The sequence below is a fragment of the Cryptomeria japonica genome, chromosome 6 (assembly GCF_030272615.1).
Source record: "Cryptomeria japonica chromosome 6, Sugi_1.0, whole genome shotgun sequence".
In the NCBI taxonomy this organism is placed as follows: Eukaryota; Viridiplantae; Streptophyta; class Pinopsida; order Cupressales; family Cupressaceae; genus Cryptomeria; species Cryptomeria japonica.
In genome coordinates, this window is record NC_081410.1 from 42240352 (window position 1) to 42256214 (window position 15863).

Below are 15863 nucleotides of genomic sequence, written 5' to 3' on the forward strand. Positions count from 1 at the left end.
ACCTTTGCTGTAACCAGCCACCCTCTCCCTAAGATGGCATCATACCCCTTCTTCTTCAGTGGGATTACCACAAAATCCAGTAGGAAGGGTTGTGTGTCGATCGTCACCGGCTGGGCCATCAAGGTGCCGAGTGGCTTGATGTTGTGTTGGTCTGCTCCTCCAAAGCTGAACGTGGGTGGCCATAGTGTTGGCTTCCTGAGCTTCTTCCACGTATCCTCCGGCAGCACCTTCACCCCCGAACCTCCGTCCACGATGGTGTCTTTGAGGATAGCCCCAAGAATTCCCATCTCTACTACTGTAGGATGCCAACCACTATTTAAGGCCAACAACATTAGGTCAGCCAAGGGGCTGACCGAAACTTTCGTGTGTGTCGCACCTGAAGGTGCCTGTGCAGTGGTTTGTACGGAACTAAAAATGGTGGTTCTCAGCTGCGGCATTGTGTCTAGAAGGTCCTTCACCCTTATCAGCACCTCCATCTCCAGTACTTGCCCAATTATGTTATTTTCGGCTTCAGTACGGGATGATGTACTCACCACCTCTTTGTTCCGTCGTTCTGCCGTCATCTCACGCTCAATGTTGGCTTTTGCCTCCCGTAATCTCTCCTCCGTACGAGGGTCGGGATAAGTGGCCTTTTTGGTCTGAGCACAGGTGATTGCCAGTACTTCTTTATCACTAGTCTTCTCAATGTTGAGGAGGTTAACCCCTGGCTTGGGGCAATTTGTCTCATCGTGATCTCCAGGACCACACCATCTGCACAAGTGTTGGGGTGCCTCCTCTTTCTGGCAATCCCGCGCAAAGTGTCCCCATTGGTTGCATGCCCGACACTAAATCATCATCCGTCCCTTGGCATCATACTGCATTCGACTTCGATTATTGTTGTTATTATTGTTGCCTCTTCCTCCCCTTCGGTTACCTTTGTAATCGCCAGATGATGTCATGGTGTTGGCTTGAGGCTGCGATGTGCTTGCTATCGCTGACGGCTGCTCTTGGGTGAAGAGCACTTCGTTCCCCCGTGTCTTCATGTTGTAGGGACATTCTTTGGTAGAGTGTCCCAACACTTGGCAAATATCGCAGAAGGCCTTTTTTGGACAGGAGCCTTTCGTGTGACCTTCCTCCTTACATTCGGCGCACCATACCTCCTCATTTTTGCTAGTGCTTCCCTTCATGCTCTTGAATTCCTTCATCATGCGATGCATATCCTTCTGAAGGGCATGCACCTTTTTACTCAACCCCTCGTCACTGCTATTTCTGTCGGAGGAATCCTCCTCTTCAGAGGATCTGTCTTTCTTTTTCCTGGATGTCTTCCCTTCACTCCCCAAGTCCATTGCCCGGTTATAGGCATCGTCGTAGGATGTGGGGGGTACAATTTTCATTTTCCTTCTAAGTGACGATTTTAAGCCCTCCACAAACCACCTTTCCTTCAACCCATCACCAAGCTGGTTATCCATTCTTCCCAACAATTCCTTGAGGCGTCGGCTATATGCTCGGATGGTCTCACTTTTCCCTTGCTTGGTGCTCAGGACTTCTGCTATGATTTCATTAGCATCCCTGAGGAGTCGAAACTCCTTTTCGAAGGCTTTGTGCAATTCATCCCAAGTTGTCAGTTGGGTTTTGTCAGCATCCGAGTACCAATCAATGGCTATTCCTCGTAGGGTGGCGGGGAATTGCACCACCAATTTCGCCCTATTGGCCACGCCATTAGCCGACCAAATTGTTTCACATGTACGGCAATGCCGTACGGGGTCTTCTTTCCCATCACCGGTGAACTTTGGCAATTTTTGCCGATTCGCCATTATGTTCCTTGGCGGCGGCCCGGTCTGCCCTCCGGAACTCGAATTTGGCCCTCCAGAAACTCCTCCAGACATTGGTCCTCCCGAAGGTACTCCACCGAGATTTGGTCCGTTGGGCCCCACCAAGTTGCTCCGACTCCCAAGGTGTGATGAGCCTGCACCGAACAGATTGCTTCTACTACCGTGACCTTGTGTCCTCCCAAAACCTTCGGTCGCACAGGTATCCTCTGCCTCTCTGTTCTCGGTCTTTGTCCCATCTTCCCTCCTGGTCTCGACACCTCTGTATGGAGTGTACGGCTCTACCGTACTCCCGTCACCGATCTCTTCCAATGTTAGGGAAAGGTCCCCTAACCGTTTCCTGGTGGTTTCTATTAGTGTGGAAACTTGGCCCTCGCCAGAGCCATTGCTGCTATTTCCGCCGCTTCCTTCCTCGGCAATCCTCTTGAATCTTCTTCTTCGTTCTACTTGTTGCTCGAGAATTAATGCTCGTTGAGCAGCTTCAAAGTCCCCTATGTATTCCTTCTTATTTTTGTCCTTATTTAGCAAATTGGGCATTAATTCTAAATTCTCCTTATGCAATAGAACAAGACATCATATTGAAAAGAACACTTTTATTAATTCATCCTTGATATACAATGTATGTCACTACAGTGAGGGTGTTCTTGGTTATTCGCCTTCGCCCGTACACAGTTCAGGGATTATTTACCCCTCGCTCGGTTTCATTGCGCTCCTCTTTTTGGCGCTTGTGAAACTCCCGTAGGATTTGCTGGCGTCGGTTCTCCCAATAGGTGTCTTCCCTGGGGTTTTGAAGAGCCAAAAATGCCTGTGCCAGAAGGTTGGGCAAGTTGTTCATCAAACAATTTACCGTCGGGCTTACACCAAGCGCACTCCACACAGCATCCTCTGGAAAATCCTCGGTGGTGGCTTCCCTTCGTACGTGTGTTTCAATCGCCACCTAGAGGATGCAGGAGAAATCTTTCATAAGTGTTATTTCTCCCTCGAATAGTTCTTCAGGGTCTTCGTCAGGGTTACTACTCGTCCCTTCGGCCAATGGTTGTCCCAATATCCATGTGCCATGTAGTATATTCCCGTGCTCCGGATGAATTTCGGCAACGGCACCAGATGTTTACCCTCTGGGTGAACAATTTTAGAACACACAGATAGAATGCTTAGCGAAAGCCAATAATGCCATAGATACCAGATAAGATCAAGCAAATATAAGAGATACCATTTCCATTCATAATCATGTTTGTCTTTACAAGTTACCTTCCATGGTATATAAAGGTACCAAGGTGATGTGAGGGGCAACCGTCGCACCCGTAACTACCATCCCTCGGTTATCTTACTAACAAAGTAAAGTACTACCTAATTAACTACGGTTTTATTCCCGTACAATATTACCGCCAACAGTTCAGTGATGGCAATGGTCAGTATTTTGATCTGCATTGCTCCACATTGTAATATCTTGACCTACGGATTTGGAGATATGTTTGGGATGTCGATGTGTATCCTCAATTCAAGTGGTTCGTGGTTTGGAAGTCCGCAAGTGACTTTTCAAGGTTGACAATCATTGCAGTTAGTATTCTCAAAGTTTGGCATAATGATGATGTGATTCTAGTAATTTGTGTTGATGTGGATGTTGCGGTGGTAATTCATGATGTTTCTGGATGTTTCTGGATCATGTGCCTTTTGTGTTGGTGGTCCGCATTTATTGTTGTGTGGGTAATTGATGATTTTTCTCCAGGTGTGTTATTGTTCTTCATGTTTTTGGTTGACCAAATGCTTGTAGCATGTTGCGGATGTTCGATGTATAATTCTTGGAGGTGTAGCGTGTTCGAGGTGGTAGATTTGGGTCTGTGCTATGTCTTAGCCGACATTGCTTCGTCCACATGTGATATTGTAGCGTGTGTGGTTATATTTTTGTAATTAGTTGGTGAGTGTTGAGCCAACCTAGATGATCTCCACAAGGTCGATGTCATGTATAAATAAATGTAATATCTTTGTAATTGTGTGTGTGTGGACGAGAGAGTGATGTGTGTGAGCAAATAATGTTTACATCTTTCGAAGGTAGAGAAGAAGTGTGAAGAAGAAGAGAAGTTGTTATGTGCTTAACCGGAACTGTAATCAGGGATTAGAAGATGCTATTTTCCAGTTCATGATCTTCCGGATGTGATCCGAATCTGTTTGTAAGACAGTAAGTCTTCCCTGGGTTGTAGCCCTTGTTGTTTTTGAGCAATGAGCTCTAGGCAGTGTGGATGAATGCTTGTGCATTCCCCATTGTAATATTTCTAATACTTCTAATAGAGTATCATCTTATGGTGGGTGTGTTCCCATCGTGGTTTTTCCCTTGACCGGGTTTTCCACGTCAAAAATCTTGGTATTATGTGTGTTGTTGATTTATGCTTTCATGTTTATTTATCAGATCTAAGAATAAGTTTAAGTTGTGTAAGTTTTTCAGACAACTAATTCACCCCCCCCCCCTCTTAGTTGTCTACCCGAAATCAAAGACATTTCATCAGCCTATGCCAAGGGCTACTAAGAAGGCAAAGACAATTTCACGTGTGGTTGTGGACAGCAATAAGATGAAGTATGCAGAAGTGGCAGAACCTTTAGCTGAGAAACCATCGAAAGAAATGCAGCTATCTGATTACAGGCTCACAAGAGTGGAACTAGGAAAGCAGACGCATGCTGGGATTATGCATGATGCACAGGATTCGGTGGCCTCATTGGTTCAAAGTTATGATGAGCTCTTGGCAAAGGAGGATAGGCTCAAGGAGGAGAATGCATAGCTCATCTCAGTGATCCAAAAAATCACTAATTCTTCAGAAAAGGTTAATCCCTTAACCTCCTCTACTTCTGAAGAGTCCATCAAACAAATAGCCAAGGCAGTTGATTCTGGGTAGATCAATTGGTTGATCAAAACACTCAAGTGGTAAAGAAAGTATTGCATGTGTTGAGCAATGTAAGAGCAGCAAAAATGAAGTTGAATCAGACTTTAGAGGCTTTTAGCCAAAGTTTAGAGTCAACGGAGAAAGATTTGAAGATCTAGCACAAGATGGATCAAGTCAAGTTGTAAACTCTCTGTAGCAATATGGTGATACCAAGCAGAGAGTAGTACATTGAATTTGAGGAGCTTGTGGTCAACAAAACATTGGTTATTAAGGACCTTATCAAAGATGTACAGGTTACTCTTGAAATGAATACTGAGATGGAGCAAGATATCATCTCTAGTTTTGAGAAGATGTCTTGTAAGATTTTAAGTCAAGATGGAAAAGCTCTTTGAAGATCTAATACTTTCTAAGTTGGCGTCAAGACTTCATTAGGAACTGGAATCAGAACAGTTTATGGTGGCTTCAATCCATCGGTTTGTGAATTGCCAAGTCTTTCTTGATAAGATGCAAATTGTTCTTGAGGAACATAGAGTAGCAACAATCAGATATTTCGATGTCATCATCAAGACTGTTGTTGTTGCAAGGAATACAGTTGGTCCGGATCCTGATGAGTTGCGGAAATTAATTGACAAATTCCAATCTTTCATGGCCGGGGATAGAAGAGAATAGGAAGTGTCTAATGACACTTGAATTTTGTTTTATGTATTTTCTTTTCGACAAATTACATGTAGTGTTGAGACTTGTAATTACAAGTAATTTTATCACTTGTAATTACATGTAAACAAATTACAAGTTGGTTAGCAATAGAATTGTAATTTGAATAAATTATAGTTAGTTAGTTAGTTGTGGAAAATGCCTCAGTTAGTTAGACTTCTCTCACATTTTGCTCTCAGCCCCTCTCCTATATATACATGAGGGTGCCCTTTGTAATTTTTATCTTTTTCAGCAAGCAAGAAAACTCTACAAAAATTTACAATCATAAAGACTTTGTGCTTCATACTTGTAAATTTATTTTCTTGAGTAATATCAGGAAGGTTTTGAGTTTCAGACTTTGTGTTGAAGTCATACCCTTATATCCATTGTGTTTTTATGTCATAGTGGCATATTTTTGCTGCATTTACTTGATATTATAGAAAGGTTCTTGAAAGGAGCTTTAACCTGATTTCTTGCAGACTTTGTGCTACAAATAGTGAGCGTTGAATTAGTGTAGTTAAGTGTTAAAAGATGAGAAGAGTTGCAAGTCTTTGTGCTTGTGGTGGTTCCCATTTGAAGTAGTGCATCATACTTGTAGACTTTGTGTTGTTATATGCTGTGTATTGTTCTTGTTTTAATCATTTTAAAAAGGTACATAGGATAGTGGGAATTAAAGACTTTGAGCTTTGTTCCTATTTCCTCGTCCCGAGGAAAGTGACAGAAGACTTTGAGCTTTCACGGAAACTTCACTTCCTTTTTGTATAAGCATTCTTTTATTATTATGGTTCTTTAAACCGTTGCATTTGTTTTCTTAACCGCAATTTCTTTTCTAGACAGATAAAAGAATATCATCTTTTCTAAAAAAAGAGAAAAGGATGTTGTCCCACCCAAATTAGATTAGTATTTAATTAGTAATAGTAAAAAAGGGAGAGTCTTCCCTTAAATTAGGAGAGTTTTACACACACGCTATGGCTGAAACCACAATTTTGCACATCTTCCAAGTGTACAAAATTTTCAACCAACAATCTTGGATCAATCTGGGTAGTTGCTTTGTAATGGGTTGCCTAAATAAACCCTCCTCTCACTTGTAAAGAGAGAAATTTCTGAGAAATTGTTGTAGTGATACTTCTTAAGTGCTAAGACATAATTCATTGTTCAATTGTTGGTGAATTTTTGTCTACTTTTGCAAGTTAGTATGGTTTCTTGGCTTTCAATAGAATAGATTTCATTTTCAAGTTGTTAAATTGAATGAAAGATTTGATAGAATTGCTCAATGTGGAATAATGTGTTCATACTTTTAATAATTGGATTATTTTCAATTGTTGTTCAAAGTTAGCCTGAACCACTAAATGAAACTTAACTTCTATAACTATATTCATTGTTCAAAATGTTAGTGAATATGAGTGATATGAAAATCTTTTGAATTCCTTAGAAGATAGCACCTTTCTTATGTAGCTGTTGAATTTGACGAAGCAAGAATTGGTTTCTGAATTCCACTTTTGCAATTTCCGTCTCCAGAATTCATAGAATTAGATTGGGGTTAGAATTATCTTCTTAAACCTTCATCCTTTTGCCTTTTTTTTTAAGTCTTGATAGAAGTAGGATTGAAAAGAACTTATTGCAAAATCATTTTAGAAGAAAGTTACAAAGTGTTGGGAATCAGCAGAATCTTTAGATTGATTCACTCCTCAAACAATTGTGTAAGTCCCCCTCGAGATTACCAACATATCACAACAAACCAACTGAGACTATTTGCATGAATCTAGAACCTTGGAGTCGTCTTTGTGATCACACAATCCATTTGTTTAGCACATAGAAGATTTTGATCAAGGGAGAATAGGATATCTCGGGGTATTTTATTTTGAGATGTGTGTGCATAAAAAACACACCAAAAGGTTGACACTTTGTTGGATCCATGAAATGAGGGGACGTTAACTTCCCCAACCTACTTTGAAAATCTTTACAAGGTTTACTTGAGGTGAATTTCTTTAATTTTTTGTTCTATTTTTTGCCTTTAATGTGCAGAAATACATGAAGGAAATTTGTGCTCGAAAATCAGCACTTTTGCCTTGTATTCAACATGGAGAGCATCACGTTCTACTCCTGCTAAATCATCCAGATCTTTTTTCTCTGACATGGCTTCTTTCTACAATAACATGATTCTTGGTTGTCTATAATCCATAACTGATTTCACTAGGGTGTTTTAGTTTGCTGCTAAAGATGAAGATTCCCCTTGTGAACCATTACCTAGATGCATAGTGGCATGATTTGATTCCTTGGTTCCCTCCCATACATACTTTGGATGAAAAGTTTGATAAACTGTTGTTGTCCATCATTTAAAGACTTCATCACATTGAAAAATTCTTGCTCTTCATACTCGTGTGACATATTTTGCTTCCTTTGATCCCTCAGTTGATATTTGATTTACTGACACTCTCCGTCATGCTATATTAATGTTTTTTTTTGTTTTTAGGTTTTTCCTATTTTTGTATTTGTTTTTCACAAGCTGGCCAAGTCTTGGCTCTAATACCAATATAAAGATCTAAACAAAATGCACATAGAAATCAAAACCAGAAGATTATAACAATAGATATTTTCTTCTTTTTTTTGTTTTTATGCAAAACCATGCATTCAAGGGAAAAACTACCTATCTAAAAGTTAAAACAATTTACTGGGCATACTCAGCATGCATATCTAACTCCTTTTATGCTCCTTGACCCTCTATAGTATGCAAACCAAACACATACCAATTCTGAATTGACCAATAGCTATTTCGTAAGCGTTTCCATTCCCAAGAGAACATGTTGACACGCCTGAGGTTTACAATTCCAAGCACCAATATTGTAGCAGCATTATCTACCTGAAATTAGGTTTTCATGTTTAAATTTTCAAACTATACTTTTCATTTCCTCCCAGCACTTCCTATAGCCCCTGCAATCCACAATCAAAGGAAATCACACCTTAATTGATGGCAAGATTGTTCATCCTCAAAAGATGTTAACTGAAACTGCTGAAAGACTAACTGCAGACTGCTGGAAGAACTAACAGATACTGAAAGACTCAACTGCCACCTAACTAAAAGACACAAAGACTAAGCCACTCCCTTGTTAAAAGTAAATAGAATCGCCTTATACATCTGCTGACAGAACACTCATTTCCTATTTAACTGTTGACAGAACACTCACTTCGTGCTGCAAATTAAAAAGGAGGAATTACACTTTACATGAATATTAGCCACCCTGCAAGAATATCGTGTACAATATACATCATAGAAGAACACATAATATACGAATAGGAAAAAAGTTAGTAGTTATATCTACATGCACCCTATGTGTCGAATTTCCATGATACAAAGACTTTATTTTAGTTTAGTTTGTTGCAATTCAGGAATAATTACATGCTATTGTCATACCCAAGTTCAGTTTATTTAGGAGTAATTCAGAAAAATAGAACAAATTTTAAGCAAATAAAGCAATCCCAATGCTAAAGATACCTTGAAATAAAGTCTTAATTGATGGAACTCTATCTATAAGAGTGTACACATGTGTTGGAGATTAATTATTTCTCAATAACACCGAATTGACCTCAAATTATTTTAATAATAAAAATTTAAATCCACAGTGAAAAACAGCCATTCACGAATATAATCACTAAAAAACAAAACGAAACAAAAATTCCATGAAAGACAAGTTCCAACCTTAGTTTCCAGCCGGGCAATACCTCGTTCAAAGAAAATTGGAGCAGTGTGAGCAAAGACACGTCGGAAACCACGTAGAAATGCAACCCTGAAGTTTTGCAGATCTGGAAATGTACTCCGTGCACTTCTCTCTTAAAGACAAAGCCATTACATGGACAAAATTTAATGAAAAAGTTAGTGAATTCATCAGAGATCAGAAAAAAAACTCCATTGGTGGGAATTTTTAGTATTGGAAAAAAAAGGCCAAGATTGATTTTCTAACTTCTGTACTAGTGAAGCTTTTTTTCAGATAAACTTAGAAACAACCAGTAATTTTTTGAAAAATTTGAGAGGAAAAATTGACTGACCTGATAAGAGAGATCCGAAACCACAAATTGAGATCTGACCATCTGGGTTAGCAATCGATTCGAAATCAGCAGCTTCCTTCAATTCCTGATGATCCGTGGCCATGGCTGTTGTTCTTATGTTTTAAACTTTTTTAGAGCTTTGTAACTGCAGGCACGGCATTATAACGCAGACTTTCAAAAAAAACGGCTCCATTCAGTGGGGCATATGCATTTGAAGAAATGTAAATGAGCATCTACCACTTATGTAGTGGTGAGTAATAAGACACAGCTGCTCATTCAGCAAGAAAGCTTATACCACATTGAAATATAAAAACGACGTGTTTCCATTTTTTTACCTAGTGGGGAGTGATTACAATAAACCACTTATTAGTGGGTGAATGAATGGAGGAGTTTTAATGATGTCTACAAGTTGACAAGAATAGTTGCTACATGTCTAATGAGAAACAAATCAAATAAAAAAATTCACCAACTCTTATCTAGCTCACCCAACACAAACAATGACTAAAATACCACTAATAAAAATATGTTTCAACTTTAGTATCTCATGCAAAAAAAGACAAAATGTCAAGTTGATTATTGGAAACACTATGTGCAAGTTTGTAAATGCTTAAAAAACATGTTGTATCACGTAGAGCAATAAAGATGATCACCCAACAAACTCACTACGGCACACCCAACACACACAATCTATAGCCAACAACTCTTACGTTTGAACTCCTTCAATATGCAGCCTAAAATAACATGAAATAGCATCTCAAACAACAAAATATTATCCTATCAATAAACCCTTACACCCTTATATTGTTAGCGAGGGTACCACCAAATCGCCACAATCAACTCTAAAATCTTGTCAATAAATCACTCCAAGAGGGTTTTAATATCATTCACAAACCTATCTCCAAAATGAACACTAACACCTCCTTATATAGTTTTTTTGGAGGGAATTATGTAATATAAAAATATAATAGTTCTCTTTATATCCCTCACAAAAATATTGAAACTACATCATAAACAAACTTTGATCATACCAACATGATTATGAAGACTCGGAATGATGATCAAAATCAACTGGATGAATTACTAAAAATAGATTGCTCCTCCAAGAAGTTTGAAGAGCACAAAAAATTCAGAAATTGATTCTACAACCATCACTACATTCACCAAGGTCAACTGAGCTCATTGTTATAAACCAAAGTAGTTGATAACCAACCCTGAGCACTCCTAGAAGTTTGGAGTTCTTCCCAACACACCAAGAATCCTTTAGAATAACTCAAAAACTAGCTAAAAGTTTACAATTCAATAAATTCATGCTTCTACATGGGTTTGAATTCTTGTTGGAAATATGAGTTTGTATGGTTGTCATTGAAGGCAACACTTGAGCATATCAAATCATCTCTCCCTATCAACAAGTTCTTTCCCCCTTTGACATCAAAGACAAAGGGCAAAACACAAATATTGATCATCTAACACATACTCCACTACTCCCCCTGAGAGCAGCAACAACATCAATCAAGGAAAAAAAAGATAAGCTTTGAATCTCCCCCTGGAATGATGCACCACTACTATGCATCTAATTTGAAAAAGGAGGGGCAATAACCCCTAGTTTCTGCCTAAGATACTCAAAGGTATCATTTACCAATGCCTTAGTGAAAATTTCTGCAACCTATTCTTTTGTAGAAATATACTCCAATCTAACTTCCTTTTTTGCAACCTTCACTCTTAAAAAATGATATCAGATTGAGTTATGTTTAGTTCTTGAATGCATTATTGGATTCTTTGAACTGTTCATAGCACTAGTATTGTCACACGTGATAGGAATAGCTTCATCATATACCACTTTGATATCCTTAAGAGTTTGTTTCATCCACATAACCTAAGTATAGCAAGGTGCTTCTACAATGTATTTTGCTTCTACAATAGATAGAGATATCGAATCCTAATTATTACTTAACCAAGAAAACAACCTATCTCCTAAGAAAAATGCACCACCACTTGTACTTTTCCTATCATCAATACTTATGGGCCAATCAACATGTGTATACTTTCAGCATAAAGTCTACATTCTTCTTATACCAAATACCAAAATCTGGAATCCTTTTCAAATACCTGAAAATCCTCTTTATAGCTTGTTCATGCGACTGCTTCAGATTAGCCTAAAATCCAACAACTAAATAGATAGACTACATGATATCCAATCTAGAGGTAGTTAAAAATAACAGTCCTCCAATCATAGATCTATACTTTTTCTGATCAACTTCTAGAGATAAATCATCTTTACTCAATTTACAACCACCAAATAAAGAAGTAGCAACCAATTTACAATTTCCCATTTCAAACTTCTTTAGCATCTTCTTGACATATTAAAAGATCCATCCTCTAACTAACTAACTTATAAACCAAGAAAGAATGACAACTCATCAATCGTTGACATCTCAAATTCCTTTTGCATCTTTTCTAAAAACTCTTTACATAGACCATTACTTCCTCCAAAGATAATATCATCAATATAGACAACAACAATCAACAATTTGTCACCTTCAACCTTAAAATAAAGATTGATGTTAGCAATACCTTTTCTAAAATTTTGTTGTAACAAATATTTTGTTAAGTGTTTGGAGAAAAGCAGACGACCAGATGTGTTACAAAGCAGAGATGTATCACATGAGTATAAAGTTGTGAATTGTTATTAGATGTTATTCCTTCTACAATTCAAATTTCATATTCCTATTGTATATGGAAAGTTGATTTGTATCTTGTCCTGAAGAAGTGCTCTTCAGTTATGCAAGTCTCTCTTTTCTACCTTGCTCGAGGTAGTGTGTCTTAGTTTGCAAGTTCGGAGCAGTGAGCTCCCTAACCTATGGCCTAAATCATTGTAAAATAGTTGTTATACATATCGTGAGTCGGAATCTCATCGTGGTTTTCCTAGTTTGGTTTTTCCACGTAAAAATCCTAGTGTTCTTATGTGGATGCATTTGTTGTTTATATTATTTACTTTCATGCATATTTATTAAATGAAGATTATGGTTTAAGTGTTATAGTCTATTCAATTTTTGAAATATGTTGATTCAACCCTCCCCCACCCCCCTCCTCCCCGCACCTCTTAGCATCCAATAATGTTCAACAATTCTTTGATATAGTGCACTTTTTTCAACCAATTTGTTTTATCCACATGGCAGTCCTTAATTTTTCTAACACAATTTTTTTTATCTCCTTGTTAGTGTTAGGACATTCTTGCAAATTAATGCCCCATTTGTCCAACCAATTATTGTTTTTCTTCTTCCAATTCTTCTTCATATGGTTTAATTCCTCCTCAACAAACATTTTGGGCTTGTCATGTTTATCCATGTCTTCAACTTTTATTAAGTATCTTAACAAATGAATTATCGTTGATGCCTCTATTGAGAACATACTAGCCTCAACTAAAATGATCTCATAGTTGACTTGTTGATTTTCCTTTGAGACAACTAGTGATTAGATGTTTTTGAATTCTTTATAATTATCTCCACTTGTGGTTTGACATGCTACTCCCCCAAACCTCATAGCCATAAAGGACAATCGACACAACCAACTAATCAAAAGAGTTTTCTTGGTCTTCCAATCTCATAACTTTGCTTTCCTACACTTATTTTAAAGAAGGTAAGAAGCTATCCATCCTCCTTGAATCCTTTGTGTTCTACATGTCTTCTAGCTGAGCCTATTGTGAAAATAAATTCTTAAGTAATTGTATTCTTCCACCACCTCAAAAGGACTTCCCTCAAGGATAAAACTAACATGTCATTCCCTCTTTTTCAAGGAAAAGATCAAGACTTTGGCCTTGTTGGTGTTCACTTGTACCTTGACCTCTTGGTTAAAGAGTTCTAAAACCTTAAGTATTCTCTCAAACCAAGGGCATATTTTACAATTATGATAAGATCATCTACATACAAAAATAGCTTCACTATGTATCACACCCGCTAGATACCTTCTCCAATTGTGTTACTTGACTAGTCTTCAAATTTATCAATATATAAACCAAACAAACCCCTATTTGACTCCAATGTCGCTACTAAAGAATCCAAACATACCCTCTTTAGTTTTTATTTAAGCTCCACCATTATCATAAATATAATGGATAGATGCTCTATACCTCATTTGGACTCTCGAGTTCTTCCATTCAACTCCAAAGTTTGTCCCTAAGAACAATGCCAATGACTTTTTTGAAATCAACAAACTAGCAAAAATCCTTCCTACCTTGGGTGTCCCAAACCTTTTTAATGAAGTGACTAAGAGTGATGCAATGATCAATGGTAGAGTTCCTTGGCTTGAAAATAGTTTCGTTTTTTTCTCTTTTTCCCTCTTTTTTGTCTAATTGTTGATTCTATATTCTATCATGCTCCCAAATAAAAATTCGAGAACAGAATTGACCATAATAGTATGATAGTTAAAAGGATTATTAGTGTCACCATTTTCGTAAATAGGGATAGCATCATTAGTTGTCCACTTAATTGGAAGGCTTATTTGTGTGATATTAAATATCTTTTTGATGTGCAAGTCTTGGAGCTCAACTCCCCATTTTCAAAAATTTGCTTACAACACATCAATGCCTTGAGTTTTACCACTTTCTCGAGTCTTTAAACCTTTTTTGATATCTTCCAATGAAAAGAGCTTGGTTTAAGTGCAATTATGAAGGGATTTATTTTCTCTTATGCTTACTTAGAGAGGAGCTTTGCAAAATCTAACCAATGGACATCTACAATATTATTTTCTATTTATTTTCTCTTTTGCTACAGTTTTCTTTAAAACCTTTGGATTGTGTTTCCCCAAAGAAATTAATTCCTACCTTATTCAAATCAAATAACTTTCCTTTTTAGATTTTATCATTTTTTTATATTTTATCTTGTTTTATTTGCTTGATTCACTCTCTTTAAAGAATCTTTTAGCAACTTTGCATTCTTGATCATACCACAAGTTAGTTTGAAAGTATTTGAAACCCTCTTCGTAGGTCAATATCTCTTACACACCTTTAAAGCCTTGTGGATTAAATGTATTAGCATATTGTTGCAAATATAACTGCTTTCTCCATTATTTTCCTTTCATTCTATGTTATTTTTTGCCAAATGAAGGTGTTGTTCAAGTGTGGCGGTGAAGAGATCTTACTTGTTTCCCCTGTCAAGGTTCCAACTAGCTTCTAAAATTTCCTTTGGTTTGATATCTACATACTGCCCCTTTGTCTATATATACTCAATCCTCCTTTTCATGCTCGTGAGCTCACTAACATAGAGCTCTAATGGCCACAATGGTCCACAAGCTATCTATAACTTTAATTAATGCAATAAATAATTTTAAAAAATTATATAAAAATATAATCTAGACTTATCTAGTGTTTAGATTGATTAAATTGATAAAACAAAAAAATACAAGATAAAATAAAATTAAAAAAGATTGTATTAAAATATGAGATAAATAAAATAAAATTGATAAGTAAATATGTCATTTATATTAATGCTAGAATAAAATATACATAATATTGTCTGTATATCAGTGTGTGATCATAAGTGACCATAACAGTCATTCCACAAAAACAAACATATGTCCAAAATGATTGTTCACCATAACAGTCATAAAAAAAAACCATCTATGCTCAAATCCTTCAAACATATACATAGAAAAATGAAAGACACCCTTCCTACAACTACTGCAAACCCTATTGAATCACAAATATCAAACCAGAAGAGTATACTAATCTATAACTCAATCCATTGGCTTCTTGTGGATGAGCCAGTAGTCTTCCTTTTTTAAGACAATATTCTTTTTGGCTTTCTTGGTTTAATCTAGTCCCAACATTTGCAACATCAACTCCCTACTTCACAAGTAGTATTTAGTATAATTCCACCCTAATTGTTCCTCATAGTGTGCTTCTCTGCCCATGTCCACTCCCCCCATGACTTATACAAATGCAACCACTCTCCACTTTTTCTCACAAACCTTTATCCTGATCGGGTTATGGCCAAGAAAGTGTCCATTCAGTACTTCCTCTCTTCTTTCACACACTCTCATCACCCATTTAATATCTTCCTTTGTTCTAAGTTCCAACCCCATGCAAAAAACATTAAAACCAAATCCATATTTGCTATGTATCTGAACTCCAAATCCATATACTCTTTCCCAAGGAGTACATCCACCATTTGCAAGAATTGTGGATCTTCAATTTTGAAAACATTGTGCATTTTCTCCTTAGAAATTGGTCCCATGAAAGCCAACTTTTGCTTGGTTATTCTAAGGGATAAGTTCACCTCCATTGAAACCGTGCTTACAACTAGAGATGCTCATTGCTTCCTACAATAATAGTGACTTCTTTCAAAGGTGTTAAATGATTTATTCCTTAATTAACTCTCTCCAACTTCACACCACCAAAAACGATGTGCCAACCCATCTCTATCTTGCCTTAATGGCTCACACACTTATC

At 37.3% G+C, this 15863-nt stretch overlaps 1 protein-coding gene across 2 annotated transcripts in view; it reads right to left on the bottom strand.

The window, feature by feature from the left end:
- The window catches only part of LOC131072140 (uncharacterized), a 148989-nt gene extending 139217 nt beyond the window's left edge, over nucleotides 1–9772 (bottom strand). Inside the window, exons 1-2 of one of the 2 annotated variants that reach the window (XM_058008210.2) lie at nucleotides 9419–9772; nucleotides 9095–9202 (exon numbers count right to left, since the gene is read on the bottom strand). In XM_058008210.2, the coding sequence (XP_057864193.1) occupies nucleotides 9095–9202; nucleotides 9419–9460 (150 nt within the window). In that variant the 5' untranslated portion in view covers nucleotides 9461–9772. Of the gene's footprint in view, nucleotides 1–9071; nucleotides 9203–9418 lie in introns of both variants that reach the window. The other variant, XM_058008208.2, reaches the window with a different exon arrangement.
- Nucleotides 9773–15863: the final 6091 nt, after the last annotated feature.